The following is a 15844-nucleotide window of genomic DNA, read 5'->3' as shown; positions in this document are numbered from 1 at the left end:
TATTTCCCTTTGAGATACTTAATGTATGTCGTACATTTTGTAAATGTATATCAGCAATCAGGTATTTGGTCTACAATGTGGTAATGTCTTATTTTGTCGACATCATATATTTTATTTTGAAAGTCTACAGATCTTCTTCCTTACTTCAGCCTCACCTGCTGACTCTGTTTGAGTGAAGATTCCTCTTGGAAAATTATTAAACCCAAACTCATCACAATTTGAAACATTTAAGGAAAAAGTAATTAATTTTCTTTCACATTAAACCCCGGCGGGTGTCTGTGTTGTGCGTTCGAATGCGCGCGTGTCTTTGTGAGCGAAGATGTCATTACCAATGAAATACGTTTGATAGACTCTGCTGCCACCTGCAGAGGAACAATAGAAGACGACTTGATAATGTATGCCTGTATTTTTAATACTCATATCTGAGCATATTAACCTTTGTAAGACTCTCTTTTTTTAACAAAAGAAAATATATTCTGTTCTGCAGCTATTAATGAGGTTACAAAAATACAAGAAACCTAATAATAATATGAATTATGTCATTATGCGAAATTAATATATACCAGAGAAATGTTTATTTATATATGAGATCAAATCATAGTGATCAGACTAGCTCTGCTAGTCCATGTCGAGGTGTCGTTGGGAAAGACACCTCCACATTGCTCCCATAGCTGCTGTATGAATGTGTGTATGAATGGTAGTTACTCCTGAGGGCAATTTAGTCACTGCCATCAAGGTGTGAATGGCAATTAGTGTTGAAGTGCTTTGATTGGTATAGGAAGACTAGAAAAACACCATACAAGCACAGGTCAATTTATCATTCACCATATCTTTTCACGATAAAAATAAATAAATGTTTGGTCCTATATGCACATTACATACCTGTGTACCACATAATACTTTATTCCCTGGAACATTTACTTTAAAAAATAAAGTTTTATCCCTTTGATTTTGTATACAAATTGGGCTATATACACATTTGTGTTGATTTATTTTCTTCCCCTAATAACGTTAAAGTATATTCATTTAACCTATAATAAAATGATTTAGCATTATTTCATCAACTTTTCTTCACTCCAGGAAAAAAAATGAAACAAGTGTTTTATATAATCGATCTAAGAAAGACGATAAACCAGACGGAAGTCCTTTTGTTCCCTTTTTTTATTAGAGGTATTTTTCTTTTTCCCAAAAACGTTTTTAACAAAGCGAACATGCATAAAAATACAGCGGGTCTTTGTTGAACAGCAACAAAACAACTTGTGTTGAGGTACAAACTTCCTTTAATATGTACATACATGAGATGTGGTGTCTAAAACCACACTGACACTGAGAAAGACACAACGTTTGACCTTTGACTTGTGGGGGAATTATACAAAATAAATGTCTAAACTTGATTATTTTACACCTGATTTAACAACATAAAAGTTGTTTACTTTGGTTGATCTTATTGCTTCATAAATATATAATGACAATACATTAATCCCGTTACTTTGCCTTTTTCCCACATTGTATATAAAACTCAGATTTATGCTAAGCCAAAGATAAGTGGGCCTATAAAACTGCTTCAAATTGATTGTCACAAAACAAAAGTGTGCTTGCTTGAATCAATTCAGCCTCAGAGCAAAAACCATGACATGGCACGTTAATACTCAGGCCTAAAACATCAACAAAAAGCAACCACAAAGCTTATTATTGCACAGTAACCCAACAATTGCATATGTCAGTAAAAGTATCAGAGGGCAGTGAAGACACAGTCCATGCACAAAAATAAACAGCTAAGCTACAATACTGAAAAATCAAGGAAAACTCCCTTAAAAAAAGAAGAAGAAATACAATTTGGAGAGGCCAGTGTAAAACATCCAATAAAGTTAATTTGCACGGTGAGCATCCTTACTTACAGAAAGAAGTTTCTCACTAGCGATTGTTTTTTGGATATTTTTTTCAAACTGATTGTCATCTTGGGGGACATTCCAACATAAAGACACACAATGTAATAAAAAATAAAAATTCCAAAAGGACAGAAATATATATATATATCTATATATATAGATATATATATACATATATATGTCAAAAAAGCTACAAGATAAAAGTGTGGTCCATTTACCTGGTTACAAAAATGAAATGTCATCGCTCTTGGACCGTGCACTATAAAATAGATTTATTTCATCCGATAGGTCCCTGAAGGCATCACACAAGCCGCGTACAGTCTGTTACATGTGCTTGTTTTTCTGAACACTGCTGCACTTCACAGCAGCTTCATCATAAAGGCCTTCCAACAGGAGAAACTGGGTTGGACCCATGCTTGTTATTTAATATCGGAAGGGAACCGGCTCCATACTTAACAGTAATACTCTGGAGTTTGAAGAGCTAAAAACATCCTTAATTGGTGTTTTATTCATGAGTAAATACTAGGGAACATCATCTACCAGCTATTTGACCAAACTGCCTATTGGTAGTTCGACAGTATTTTCAATATTTTATCAGGAGCTAACCATTTTTAGGACAATTAGCTCAAAGCAAAAATGTATCTACTGTACCGTGAGAGTATGGCTTTGTTTCCACTTAAACCACATGCAACTATTCTACACACACTAACTACATACATGAGCCTCGACAGAGGCTGAGAGGAAGCACTTTTCAGTTTGGTTTGGGCTTTTCCAAAGCCCCCTTCCTGCTGGCATCACGTGGATTTGCTTTTCTCGACTCCCTGCTGAAGTACCGGGCTGAAGTTGGCTTCTGAATAATGAGTGAGGGGGTAAAATCGGTTTGCTTTTTTGTGAGTGCATACATTTTTTTTACGCAAATGTTTTTATTTTGCGAAAAACTTTTTCATTTGAGAGCAAATATTTTGGATTTGCAGCAATAAATTCTAGTGTCATCAGCAAAATGAAATTAATTTACTTATAAATGAGAAATTTGCTCTCAAAACCTTTCTTTTTTTGCGTAATAAAGACAAGAATCTACCTTCATAATTGTCTAATTTAGACACAATTCATCCCTTTTCAAATTCAGAAAAAACAAGAAAAAGTGGCTGGCTTTCATGGACCAGGTCTATATTAAAAACGGTTCATGTGGACTCATCAAACCTGGACTAAACTGCCTCTGAGAGCCCAACACCGTTTAAAATCTGGTTTTATATACGTTTGATCTCTCTCTCTCTCTCTCTTCTATCTGTAAAAATGAAGGAGGCTTAATCAGAAACTATAAACCAACTTCAGCCAAACTCAGGCTGGTCTCATATAAATATGAGAAAACACTTCAGTTGATGGCATCAACAAAAGTCCACAGACCACCTTACACAAACACACTATACCAATAATAAAACCATTACATGATTCATAAACTGTCATCCCCCTGCAGAAATTGATCAACACACTCAGACAGAAGTCACTCAAATGAAATGTTTCTCCGGCTGATAGGAGAGCCAGAATTTACTGCATTTTCTGCTCGAACAGTGAGATGCCGGATGAAGAGCTTGGGGCTGGTGCACTACAGGAAGGCTGACTGCAGGGGGCGCTGGTGGAGAGACGGTCGCGGGACTGCAGGGGGGAGAAGGAGGAGGAGGAGGAGGAGGCCCGAGGCTTCATGACACCCCAACCAGGAGAGAAGGCGAGCTCACAGAAGCCTTCTTTGTTTTCACCTGAAACACAAAAGGTTGGAGACATGTAGAGAGTTTTGCATGATGGTATTTCTGCATTATTCGTTGAGTGTCTGAGGGCAGGAGTTCAAATAAATAATAAAACATCCTCTGAAATTAGTAGTTAGTCCTTAAAAACGTAATCAATTCCCTCAAATGAACACTGGTTACAGACACAGCAGGTCACAGGTCATTCATTTGAGGGGACGAGCATGTACCGTGCACACGAGTTGGTGATCTTAAGGGAGCGATTAGTAACTTGAGAACGCAGCAGTGTGTCTCCCTTCACGTCTTCGGGAGAAAGAAGGAAAACAAACTGACCAGGATTTTAGTTGATGAATTATAACGTAACACTATTTAACTTCACACTGCTACTTGCGTTAATGCACACTGTACCATCACACGACCTGTGTGGTCGTCTTTGTTGAAGTGTTAGTAGAGCTGAGCACAACGCAAATGTAAAAGTACGATGTGCTTCTGTCTAATATTAAGACGTAAAGGTCAAATGCCAAGAGGTGAAGATGGAGACCATTAAACTAGGATGTGAAATTTACATACATAGCGTGATTTATTATAAATAAATGGCTCACGCCAAATTATATAGTTTATTTCTGACGATTCTCTGTATCACACACACACACACACACACACACACCGTGGGCTACTTGTAAGAACATCTTGATCTTCTCGGGTTTTTTTTTTTTTTAATGCAAGCATCTCCATCATGTTATCAGGACACGGGAGCGAGCACAGCAAAGCCAGGGGAACATACCTTGACCGGGCCAGGGGTGTGAGGAAGAGGAGGAGAAGGAGGAAGAGGTGAAGGAGGAAGAGGAGGAGGGGAAAGAGGCGGATCGGGGGAGAGAGGCGTGGCGAAGGGAGGAGATCCTGAGCTCGTTCTCCTGAGGAGACTCGGCAGGAAAGGGAAACGAGGAGTTTTACTTTCACTCAGACCTGATCTCACTCAGAAGGGATCGGAGTTATTCCCGCCCGCCGGAGGAGGAAGTTCACGACGAAGAGAACTCACCTGCATGTTTGTCTTTGCTTTCGTCAGCACGGCCCGTGTTCTGGACACTGTACAACAAGCACGCAGTATATGTTTGTATATTTTCAGAAGGAATTATCATCCATGGTGTGATGTGATCCAGGAGAAGGAACAGGAGGGACTCACGTTGGCTCACGATAAAGTGCTCCATGCTATCTTTGGTGCGGTTGGAGCTCTTCACGCTCTCCATGGCGTCCTTTAGAGCCTGCTCGTGCTCCGAGAGCTTCAGACGGAGCGAGACGACCTCCTCCCCCACAGACTGATCCTGTACACACACACACACACACACACACACACACACACACACACACACACACACACACACACACACACACACACACACACACACACACACACACACACACACACACACACACACACACACACACACACACACACACACACACACACACACACACTAAATGTTTAGTGTCTGTCCACATATGAAGGTGAGGGCCAAACACACATGGGATTAGAGCAGTAAAGGTCATTCTGTGTAGGTGTAAAGGTCATTTTGTGTATGTTGTAAAGGTCATTTTGTGTAGGTGTAAAGGTCATTCTGTTTAGGTGTAAAGGTAATTTTGTGAGTTGTAAAGGTAATTTTGTGTCGATTTAAAGGTCATTCTGGGTAAGTTGTAAAGGTCATTTTGTGTAGGTGTAAAGGTCATTTTGTGTAGGTTTAAAGGTCATTCTGTGTAAGTGTAAAGGTCATTCTGTGTAGGTGTAAAGGTCATTCTGTGTAAGTGTAAAGGTCATTCTGTGTAGGTTTAAAGGTCATTCTGGGTAAGTTGTAAAGGTCATTCTGTGTAGGTGTAAAGGTCATTTTGTGTAGGTTTAAAGGTAATTCTGTGTAAATGTAAAGGTCATTCTGTGTAGGTGTAAAGGTCATTCTGTGTAAGTGTAAAGGTCATTCTGTGTAGGTGTAAAGGTCATTCTGTGTAAGTGTAAAGGTCATTCTGTGTAGGTTTAAAGGTCATTCTGGGTAAGTTGTAAAGGTCATTCTGTGTAGGTGTAAAGGTCATTCTGTGTATGTTGTAAAGGTCATTCTGTGTAGGTGTAAAGGTCATTCTGTGTAAATGTAAAGGTCATTCTGTGTAGGTGTAAAGGTCATTTTGTGTATGTTGTAAAGGTCATTTTGTGTCGGTGTAAAGGTCATTCTGTTTAGGTGTAAAGATCATGTTGTGTAGGTTGTAAAGGTAATTTTGTGACTTGTAAAGGTAATTTTGTGTAGGTTTAAAGGTCATTCTGTGTAGGTGTAAAGGTCATTCTGTGTAGGTGTAAAGGTCATTCTGTGAAGGTGTAAAGGTCATTCTGTGAAGGTGATTTTGTTCAGGTCGTACAGGTCGGACACAGACTGCTGTGGACTTGAGTCTCCAGTGATTCAGCTGTTACTTCCTGGAGCTACACGGTACACGGCCACAAAACCACCAGCCAGGGTTTTCTCTACGTTCAACGTGAGATGAGAACATAAACAGGCTGCGCTGACAGGAGCAAATAATTATCCTCTGCATGTTCCATCCCATCAGACGACTGCTCTCTGACTTCCCCCTGATAGACCGAGAGGCCGTTAGCTCGAACCTGCTTTGTTTCCTCGCAGGTCGGAAGAGCCGCTCGCCAGAACATCCGCAGCAGAGCGCCGGCCTCCTCCAGGATCTCTCGTAAGGTTTTAGTGTCAGACAGCAGCTTGATGACAGAACTCGGGTCTGAGGGCTGAGACACACACACACACACACACACACACACAATATGTTAACCAGTTCAACTAGTGGTTCATCTAGCTCAGGGGTGTTCAATACGTCGATCGCGATCTACCAGTCGATCGCCGCGATCTACCAGTCGATCGCGGCGTAGTATTGGTAGATCGCATTACATTAAAAAAAATTGGCCCGCCCCAATGAAATCTCCGCCCGCCACCCTATAATTTTCTCTAAAGAAAGAAAGTCTTGGGAGTCCAGACTCCGAAGGACGGGAGGACGGTCTTTCTGCGATTGGAACAGCAGCTAACTTGATGACGTCACCACATCAGCTGTTCTTGCTCGTGAGTTTACTCCAATTTTTCACTGTAAATTACTTTTTACAGTCAAACAAAATATGACAACCCTGCTTTTTCAGGGCTTGTGTGTATATAAATAAATACATATATATATATATATAACATATTATAAGTAGCTTGCATGCTGAAAAAGTGTGAGCACCCCTGATCTAGCTGCTACACCCCCTTTAATTAACTATAAATTAACATAAAGCACAAGCACTTAAAAAAGAAGAAGTTCAAGTTAAATTGTCTTAATGACCAATAGCAAAAGGTAGTCATTTAACAATAATGTAAATCAAGAAAATCCAGAGTAAAGATTGAATAAACTATGTAGAATTGCAGTTCATTTATATTTCAGTGAAGATTTTTTTTACGGTTTATTAATATTTCATAACAGCATTTTTTCTCGTAGAAAGATCGTTTTCACACTGTTTGTTCTTCATAAAAGTGTCGGTGTGATTAACTCATCAACCTTCAGCCATTCACATCTCCACAGCACTTTACAAGTTTCAACACCAAATGTACTGGATAAAAAAACTATTTTTGAGGCAGTATCAAAAGATAGTCTGAAACCAACACATACAGACAGCACTGATGTTCCTATGGAGTGTTTAACGTGTACATAAACACGACAATCTGAAATTTTAATTAGCAGCTCCAGTCACATCAGGACCACCTGGTCCGCGGGGTCTCTCTCACCTGATGCAGGCTGAACTCCTGTGGGGCGCTCAGGGAATAAAATGCCGTCTCCATCGTGCGGAGGAGAGCGCTGCCCTCCAGGATCTGCTGCTGCAGAGCCTTGAAGTCATCCACGTGGCCCACTGCATGGCGGCCATGGCGGTTGGCGAAGGACCCGTCGGGGGCCTGGCCCTGCAGGGTCGACGCTGATGGGGGGGGGGGGGGGAATGAAAACAAGAGAATAAGGAACAGGAGAATCTGAGATGTTATTGAACTGTGGACTGTTTGCTGAATAAATAATGACGAGCGTTTCAGGTAGGACTGATCTCACAGCGTTGAATGTGAGGTTCCTCACCTCGATCGGCTGCTCCAGGAGAGGAAGGACTAATGAGCCCAGTGTCTCTCACAGGGGGGGAGGGAACACTTTCTGTGAAGGAAGATTTCCATCAGAACTGAGCTGCGAAAGTCTCCTTCTCAATATGACATCTTTCTCAGTTATCGAGCTCCAAAAGAATATTTTTTTCCTAATCTGCTCTTGTGAATCGGCTTTAGCGCCATCGTATTTCAACCATGCTGACCGTTGAAGAGCTGCCTCCTGGATCGAGGCTGTGCGTCGGCCTGTCCGCTCAGCTGCTGCTCCAGGTGAAGGTGCAGCTCTCTGGGGTCAAAGGTCACAGTGCCCTGTCCAAGTTTGGCACCGTCACTGGCCCGACCTGCTTGGAAACACACAAACGCAAGGAAGAGATATGCAGAGGAAAGATCTATGCAGACTCCGTGAGGCTGTACAAAAGCAAACTTTAGGGGCTTCAGATGTCTCTGGAAGACCACGTTGCAGTCGCTTTACCTGCGGATGTGTTCGTGTTGACTCCACACACTCGGTGGTGCACCTGCAGCTCAGACTGAAGAGAGTGGACCAGACAGCGGCTCTCACAGAGCTGATGTTGGAGGACGCTCACTTCATGCTGGAGTCTAAGAAAACACACACACACACACACACACAGACACAGACAAAATCACAAGTTATTTTACCTGTCATCGTCATATAGCAGTCGATCTGAAAATCAGCTCTCTTGCACTCCTGTACTCGTAACCCATGCTCCAGCACACACCTGTTGACGGCTTCCTGGTTCTTCTGTCGGTCCTGTTTCAGTTCTGTGACCTCTTGACCTCGAGCTTCAGCCTCAGCATGCAGCTTCCTGCTTTGCTCCGCCCACATCTCCGCCTCTAGCTGCGCCTTCCTCAGCTGATCCGCGTCCTTGCTGCCCTCTGCAGGGGACACAGGGCGTTGCATTTTTATGTTACACTGACAGCACTGAAGTTATTTAGCCCTGAAAAGAAGTGCTTTGGGTAGAGGGCAGATCTCCACCAGCTGCGTCTCCCTCTGCCCTTCCAAACAAAGAATAGTTAAATATATTATTTAATTGTCCTTCCCGGCTCCCTGATAGTCAAGATGGCAGCGAAGAGGACAAAAACATGAACGCATTCATCTCGTAGTGTCTAACTGCAGTGGATCAGAACACACATGGAATCTGCCGATGCTCCGGTTCAAAATGAGACCAAACATTTCAATGAACGTCAATTTTTATAAGGTAAGGCTCATTTTAAGCCTAGCCAATTATTGAACAAATCCTTGAGCTACTGACAGTCGTTGATCACCTACCGCCCTTACCAACTGGTAGAGTGGCATGAGGAGTCAGCTGACAATGGCAGGGAAAAAAAACTGTTTTTTCCAAAATTGAATGAATACAGAACATATCAGGCTGGTAGGTGAAGTAGTATTTGAGATTAGCCGTGGACAGACGGATACACACAAACACACACACACACACACACAGTACAAATTAACGCATGGTCTCCAAACAGGCTTATGTCTGCCGGGGATAACAACTTCTGTGCGATCGCAGGCACCAACGCTCTCAATCTGCTTCACACAACTTAATGGACTTCTCTGCGGGCCGAGGCCCTGGCAGGCAGCATCGGGCCGTACCTCTGGTGGTCTGTTTAAACTGGTTCTGCAGACTGACGTTCTCTTCCTTCAGAAGTCTGATCTCGCTGGACAGCTGGCCGACCGAGTCCAGGCCCTGGATGTAGATGTTGGTCGGAGCACCTGGAAAAGACGTGGAGGCGTCAGGCATGTCATGTTCATCATGCGCGAGGAAACATGCTCACAAGCTAGTGCTTTGCATGTGTGTGTGTGTGTGTGTGTGTGTAGCTTCTCTTGAGTTCTGCGTGGCAGCAGCTTAATGGAAACTATTGCTGACGTTAGTTCTGCATGCTCAATCAATAATGAGTTATTATTTCACTAGATAGTTCATGAGAGGGCTAACTGGATAATTAATGAGGTAAGGGGGAGCGGGGGGGGGGGGGGGGCTGGATAGTCATCTAACTAACAGATACACCCCTTATGGATTAATTGGAAATATTGATAAAGAAGCAATTTTGAAACACGTGTCTGTGTGTGTGTGTGTGTGTGTGTGTGTGTGTGTGTGTGTGTGACCTTTCTCAGAGGCGGGGTGAGCCAGTCTGTCCTCCAGCTGCTGCCGGAGGCGCTCGTTGGTCTGGATGGAGTCCTCCAGCCTCTGTCTCAGACACCTGATCTCTATCAGGTGCTCCTTCATCAAGTCTGAACCAAAAAACACGATTCAGAAGCTGCGTTTAGAGACCGCTCGTTTTAGTCACACTATAAATATCAAACAACAAGGACCATCATTTATATACCAACAGAAAGGATTTATCTGACCTTTATTAGCCAACTGCCTTTACATTTGTATGTGCTTATAATTACTTAACATTTTAATACTGGCTCATATTCAAGTTATCAATTAACTTATTCGTCTTTAGAGCTTTCAACTGCATCTCACGGCCTCCACCCGGTTCATGGGGCCGGTAGTTCAAAGCTCCCGGGTCTAAGAGTCTACCTGTGTTACTGGTGCCGGACTGGTACCCCGAGGACCCCGAAGACAGGTCAGCGCAGAGTCTCACCGGCCGGGTACCGTAGCTCATATCCCATAATGCACTGCTCTCCAACAGACCGGACCCCGCTTTCATTGTCGAGCCGGCCTCCAGGCCGCTGCTGAAAGGAGAAGGCTGGTACCCGTGGTAGGAGGGAGGCAGGAAGGCCGAGGAGTCGGGCTGCTGGTGGGCAAACGGGAAACCCTGAAGAGGTTTGGACTGGGGAGTGGAAAACCCTGAAGAGGAAGATAAAGTAACGATAAAGTAAAGTTAAAACAGTTAAACTGCAGCAAATACAAAAAGCAAAGAGCCCAGTCAGAGGCAGACAGACACTTAGTCTTAGCGAGATGCAAAGGAAGACTGAAAGAGAGATGAAGGGATTTCTTTTGACGCAGCGAGCGACTTCATCAGCCAAATGTTATCGGTGGATTCTCGTGTTTCTTTAAAAGCTCCATCCCTATATTAGTGTTTACAAATCACAGCAGATCCTTCTCAAGCTGGGGGATCTGTGTTTATCAAGCATCCAATGACGAGAGAAAGAGGAGGGTGTTAAACACATAGGCAGAGGGACGAGGAGAGGAAAAGAGAATAAAGCCTCTGCAGCCGGGTTAACATCCATAATCCTCAACGGACGGTGAGGCAGCGACACAGACAGTGGATCCTTTTCGGCTGTGCAAACAGACTTGTATTGAGCATCGAGCTTCACATGCAGACAACAATGGTTTCGCTGTTTTGCGCTGGGAGAACACTGGGACTGTTCTCCAAATCTCCAAATTAATTTAAAAGAAATACGCCATGACTCTTTGGAAGGTTGACCTTTTCCACCCAGAGCTGGGGAAGATGCTTGATTTAGCGTGCCGGCTGGAAATAGTTCACCATCTTCTTCAGCGTGTGTGTGCAAAATAACAGCGTCAACTTTTATTTAGCACACACACGCCGGAGAAGATGGTGAATTTTTCTGGATTTGGGGCTTTTGATATTCAGGCTGGTGTGATGCGCAGTGTTATTACCTTCGCATTGAAAATGCGGAAGGTTATGTTTTGATCGCCGTGTATTTATTTATTTATTTGTATGCGTGTTATTCGCATAACAAAAAAAGTTTTGAACCGAATCGCATGAAATTTGGTGGGATGATTGGTTATTATCCGGGGACCATTTGATTAGATTTTGGGATCGATCGGGTCAAAGGTCAAGGTCATGAAAAGGTAAAAATCTTCTTGAATCGCATGGAATTCGGTGGGATGATTGGTTATTATCCGGGGGCCATTTGATTAGATTTTGGGATCAATCGGGTCAAAGGTCAAGGTCAATGTCATGGAAAGGTTAAAATCTTCTTTTTACCATAGCGCGGTCAATTTTCATCCAATTGGCATGCAACTAATGCCAACATGTTCATAATTCAATGCCCAATCTTGTGATATGCGAAGGTATGCACTCTACCGAGTGCCCATTCTAGTTGTCTTGAGCATCAAACACACAGTTAGTTCACACACGCAAACTCATGCATGCACAAGTCCGGCCGACGCACTCTCATTGTCTCCCAGCTGCCTTTGTAACATCTGCAGCTCCTGATGCACCTCGGCCAGGGAGAAACCCACTCCGCCGTTGCCTGGGTAACGGGTGCGCAGGGTTGCGGGGTGGGGATGAAAGGGCAAAGGTTCCCTTCGGGTAGGGGAAGAGGAGGAGAAGAAGGAGGGGGAAAGCTGGAAGGGGGTAGAGGTGAAGACGGGAGCTGGAGCTATAGGAGGAGGAGAAAAAAAATGAAGCACAAGAGTGAAAAAAAGAGAGATACAGGCAGGAGGTGGGTCAGAGGCGCGAGGCGCAGGTGGAATAACGCGAGAGAAAAGTCATCCGCATGAAGGGTCTTCCTCGCGGCCCGGGTCGCCCTCCGGAGCCCGTTCCTACCTGTCTGGCTCTGCATGTCCGCGGGCTTGTGCGGCGAGCTGGGGCAACGCATGCTGGGGCAGCTGAAGCAGGACTGGGCGCTAGGGGAGTAGGCGATGGATGGAGGTAGAGATGACACATGATGGGACATGGCGCCACTGTGGGAGTGGCAATCTGGAAATGAAGAGAGCCCGTGGTCACTTAGGGACGTGGCGGATGGGACGTGCGTGTTTGACCACAGACCACTTCTGTATTTTTTTAGGCATCACATTGAGCCAGGATACTTTCTGGTACTTGAGAGGAAGAGGGGACGCGAGACTGCAGAGGTCATGAGAACAGATGCATTCAAAGGTCAAGTCTTGTGTTATGCCAGACATTTGTTTTGTTGTACCTACGGAGAGGTCATGTCTGTGCATTCAGGCCTCATGTCGCTTCTTCCTCTGTGCCATTGAGCTAAATTGTTGTCAATTAAAACCCTTTAGTGAGCCACAATGTGTGACTGGGGGATGTGTTCCTTCATTACAAGCACCACATGTGGATTAATACACCACTATTAAATAGTCCTCAACAAAATGACCGCGGCCAGCTGTTTTAAGATGTTTACATTTTTTTATAATGAACTTATATATTTGTGTGTGTTGTATTGATTACTTCTCACTCCACTGAAACATATGTGTGGCAGCGGGGTGTTCTTAGGCTCGGCTGCAGAGTGGGTGGAGCGGGGGTGTGGTTCAGGGAACGCTGTCGGGACGAGGTATAATCGGCCTCAGCTGGTGGTTGATTGTTAATCAGCCCCCGCTGGGGTTAATGTGTGTGTGTCTGTCCCCATTAAGGAGCAGTAGCAACTCAGGAGCAAGAGAGAGGCGAGCAGAGGCACAGTCTGCGATCTAAATAAAGGATATCGCGAATGTATCACCTGTGTGCTCGTCCTTTGGTGCAGTGTGCAAATGGATGATGATGTCATGTTCTCACCCGTGCCGACTCTGGCGGACGCCCGCGTGTCCCTCTGACCGTGCTCGCCGGCAGCGTCCACGTACGGATCCAGGTCCTCGTCCGTTGACCTGTGCTCGTCGGACACATAGGAGATGCGATCCGATTGGTCGGTGGTGTCGGAGAGGGCGTGGCTGCTGCAGGGCGTGTTGGAGCGCGAATGGTGGTGCTGGTTTAGTTTGGTGCGGAGAGACTCGATGACCTTGTCTTTCTGCTGCAGCTCCTTACTAAGCCTGTAATGCGCACACATACATAAACATTATTTATATGTAGTTTAATTATCACTAATCCATTTACTTACTACCAGACCACATTTACTTAGTGCAACCCATCCATGTACAGAACATCACAAAACCTGTTTTCTTTCCTGGACCAGCAGGATACATCTGGGTGGGGAAAGTGACAAACTCCCCCCCCACCCCTCTCCCCTCATTTTCACCACTGAGATGCCTTTGAGCAAATAAATCCATCCGCACAAAATAATGTTGGTCTTAATCACATAAAACAAACAAAATCTCCCTCTTTCCATTCCTTGAAGCAACATCTAATAAAATGGAGGTCCTTGACACCCAAAAAGTTTGAGAACCACTGAACCGATCAAACTTTTCAATTTGAAAGGTTATCCATTAGTATTTGAGTTAATCGCATATGGTGCATTGGTCCGGCCTCCTTCACGATGCCAAATTTGTAATTTGTGATTTTGGGCTATGCAAAAATAAACTGAATTGAATATGTACTATTGGGACCAGTTGGTCTGGACCCAATCAGACATCAAAATATACGCTGGTCTGTACAATCAGTTGGAAAAAAAAAATCCATAAAACTGAAATAGACATATGGCGAGAGCGGCTGCATCGGCTGCCCGTCTCGTGACTCAGAGGATGAAGAGCATTAACGAGTGACGATGTCGCAGGTGTGTGAGCCACCTGCCTGCTGTCCCTCAGAGGCTTTGCACTGCGTTGCTTTAGTGGAAGCCTCTTATTGACCTCTTACATGACGCAGCATCGCGCGGGGAGAGAGTGCTTTCACGAGGAGAGCATCACACTGACTGTGATACGCGTGAAGGGAAAAAACTAGAAGGGCAGACATGGAGAGGAAAGATGGAGGTGGAGCAAGAAGACATCCTCACACAGTGTGTCCCCAACAGCTGATTGAAGTCATTAAAATGTGCCTCTGAGGGCTTTAATGCTGTCACGTTGGTACACAGATGCTGAGATGGAGGTCATTCATCTAAATAGATACACACACTGACAACATACACACACACACACACACCAGAGTCCATCCACGCTACTTTTCCGTCTGTTAATTTTCACATCACAAAGCAAACTTTCCTTGCTTTCTTTCAGAGAGAAATGAGATTACCATCAATCTCATGTGTTTGTGAGCGTGTTTGGCGTCTTACTTCTCGAGTTGTGCGAGCAGTGCCCTCCTCTCCCTGTCGGGGAGTTTCTTCAGCAGTAGCAGTTCTCTCCCCTGGGCCTTCCACTCCCACAGAGAGAAGGAGAACAGAGAGTCTCTGTACAGAGGGCTGCTTTTCGACAGCATGACCTTCCACAAAGGAGCCATCAGGCCCCTGCGGCCCTCTCTGCCTGGGCTACTGACTCACCATCCGGCCCCTCTCTCTCTCCCTCTCTCTCTCTCTCTCTCTCTCTCTCTCTCTCTCTCTCTCAGACTCCTGGGTGGTTTAAGTTTCTCCTCCCAGCCGGTACCCGAGCGTGGCTCATTAGCTCCGAGGCTGAGGTCCTGACCTCGGCCTGTGAGGGGTAGCAGGTACAGCGGACAGGGAGAGCAAGAGTGCCAAAAAAAAAAAGGATGAAGGGATGACTGAGCGTGTGAAAAGCAGAGCAAATGCCCTCGGATTAAGTTCGGGCTTCCAGAAAAGAGGTTTTGGTGGCTTCCTTCACACACACACACACCTACACACAGATCCTGGGAGTGTGTGGGCCGGGACAACAGGTGGTAACCCAAATAAATCCCAAGTCAAGTGTTGATTCACACAAGCCGTTTAGAAGGATTTGACGTCCCAGAACGTTGATGTGGATCCAACCGCGGATCAGTCGGATGGGTTGATGCCAGGAACAGATGTCATCGGAGATCAAGAAAATTGTATCCCGAGTGCAGCTCAGCGCGGTTTTGAGATGTAACTCCAGCAGTGTGCGCTGAGGTGACGCATGACATGAATTGAAAGGCGTACATCGAAAATGACGATATAATGACTATAAATAGCACTGTGGCGAGCAAAGAACTGAATCAAGAGCCTGAGTAAACTCTGGTCTTTTTTTGTTTACAACCCTGCTAAATCGTTCTTATTCCACTGTTTCCCGTCTCCGGTCCCAAAATAAGCCCTTTCCCCCCCCCCCACACAATTGAAGTCTTGAATAGTGTCTCTCAAAGGTAAGCCTCTTATTACCACTCTGGACTCCAGGCCTATTCCGCTTAGCGAATGCCGCAGCATGAGCAGCAGAGATGTAAAGAGCAACACGCAGACGGATGTGTCGGTGAGGGGACGTCCGGATCCCCCGGGGCTCGAGCGTTCACGCTGCGCTGCCCATCAGAGAAAGAGAGAGACGGGAGCCCGATGAATGAGCGTCCACAAAGTAGCACTTCCTCTTCCTTT

General features: G+C 44.7%; 1 protein-coding gene across 11 annotated transcripts in view; it reads right to left on the bottom strand.

The window, feature by feature from the left end:
- Nucleotides 1-1143: 1143 nt before the first annotated feature.
- Nucleotides 1144-15844, bottom strand: part of pde4dip (phosphodiesterase 4D interacting protein) — an 84062-nt gene continuing 69361 nt past the window's right edge. For 4 of the 11 annotated variants that reach the window (XM_056414010.1, XM_056414009.1, XM_056414000.1 and 1 more), the window contains 16 exons: nt 13207-13457; nt 12256-12408; nt 11879-12088; nt 10318-10586; nt 9896-10028; nt 9386-9505; nt 8508-8664; nt 8243-8367; nt 7977-8114; nt 7754-7825; nt 7420-7604; nt 6264-6395; nt 4812-4950; nt 4668-4714; nt 4413-4542; nt 1144-3643 (listed from right to left, as the gene is read on the bottom strand). In XM_056414010.1, coding sequence (XP_056269985.1) covers nt 3435-3643; nt 4413-4542; nt 4668-4714; nt 4812-4950; nt 6264-6395; nt 7420-7604; nt 7754-7825; nt 7977-8114; nt 8243-8367; nt 8508-8664; nt 9386-9505; nt 9896-10028; nt 10318-10586; nt 11879-12088; nt 12256-12408; nt 13207-13457 — 2470 coding nt within the window. In that variant the 3' untranslated portion in view covers nt 1144-3434. Of the gene's footprint in view, nt 3644-4412; nt 4543-4667; nt 4715-4811; nt 4951-6263; nt 6396-7419; nt 7605-7753; nt 7826-7976; nt 8115-8242; nt 8368-8507; nt 8665-9385; nt 9506-9895; nt 10029-10316; nt 10587-11878; nt 12089-12255; nt 12409-13206; nt 13458-15844 lie in introns of all 11 variants that reach the window. The other 7 variants (XM_056414003.1, XM_056414011.1, XM_056414004.1 and 4 more) reach the window with 6 other exon arrangements.

Source organism: Pseudoliparis swirei, chromosome 5, assembly GCF_029220125.1.
Source record: "Pseudoliparis swirei isolate HS2019 ecotype Mariana Trench chromosome 5, NWPU_hadal_v1, whole genome shotgun sequence".
In the NCBI taxonomy this organism is placed as follows: Eukaryota; Metazoa; Chordata; class Actinopteri; order Perciformes; family Liparidae; genus Pseudoliparis; species Pseudoliparis swirei.
Note: the sequence above shows the minus strand (reverse complement) of the source record. Positions and strands in the feature narration are given on the sequence as shown.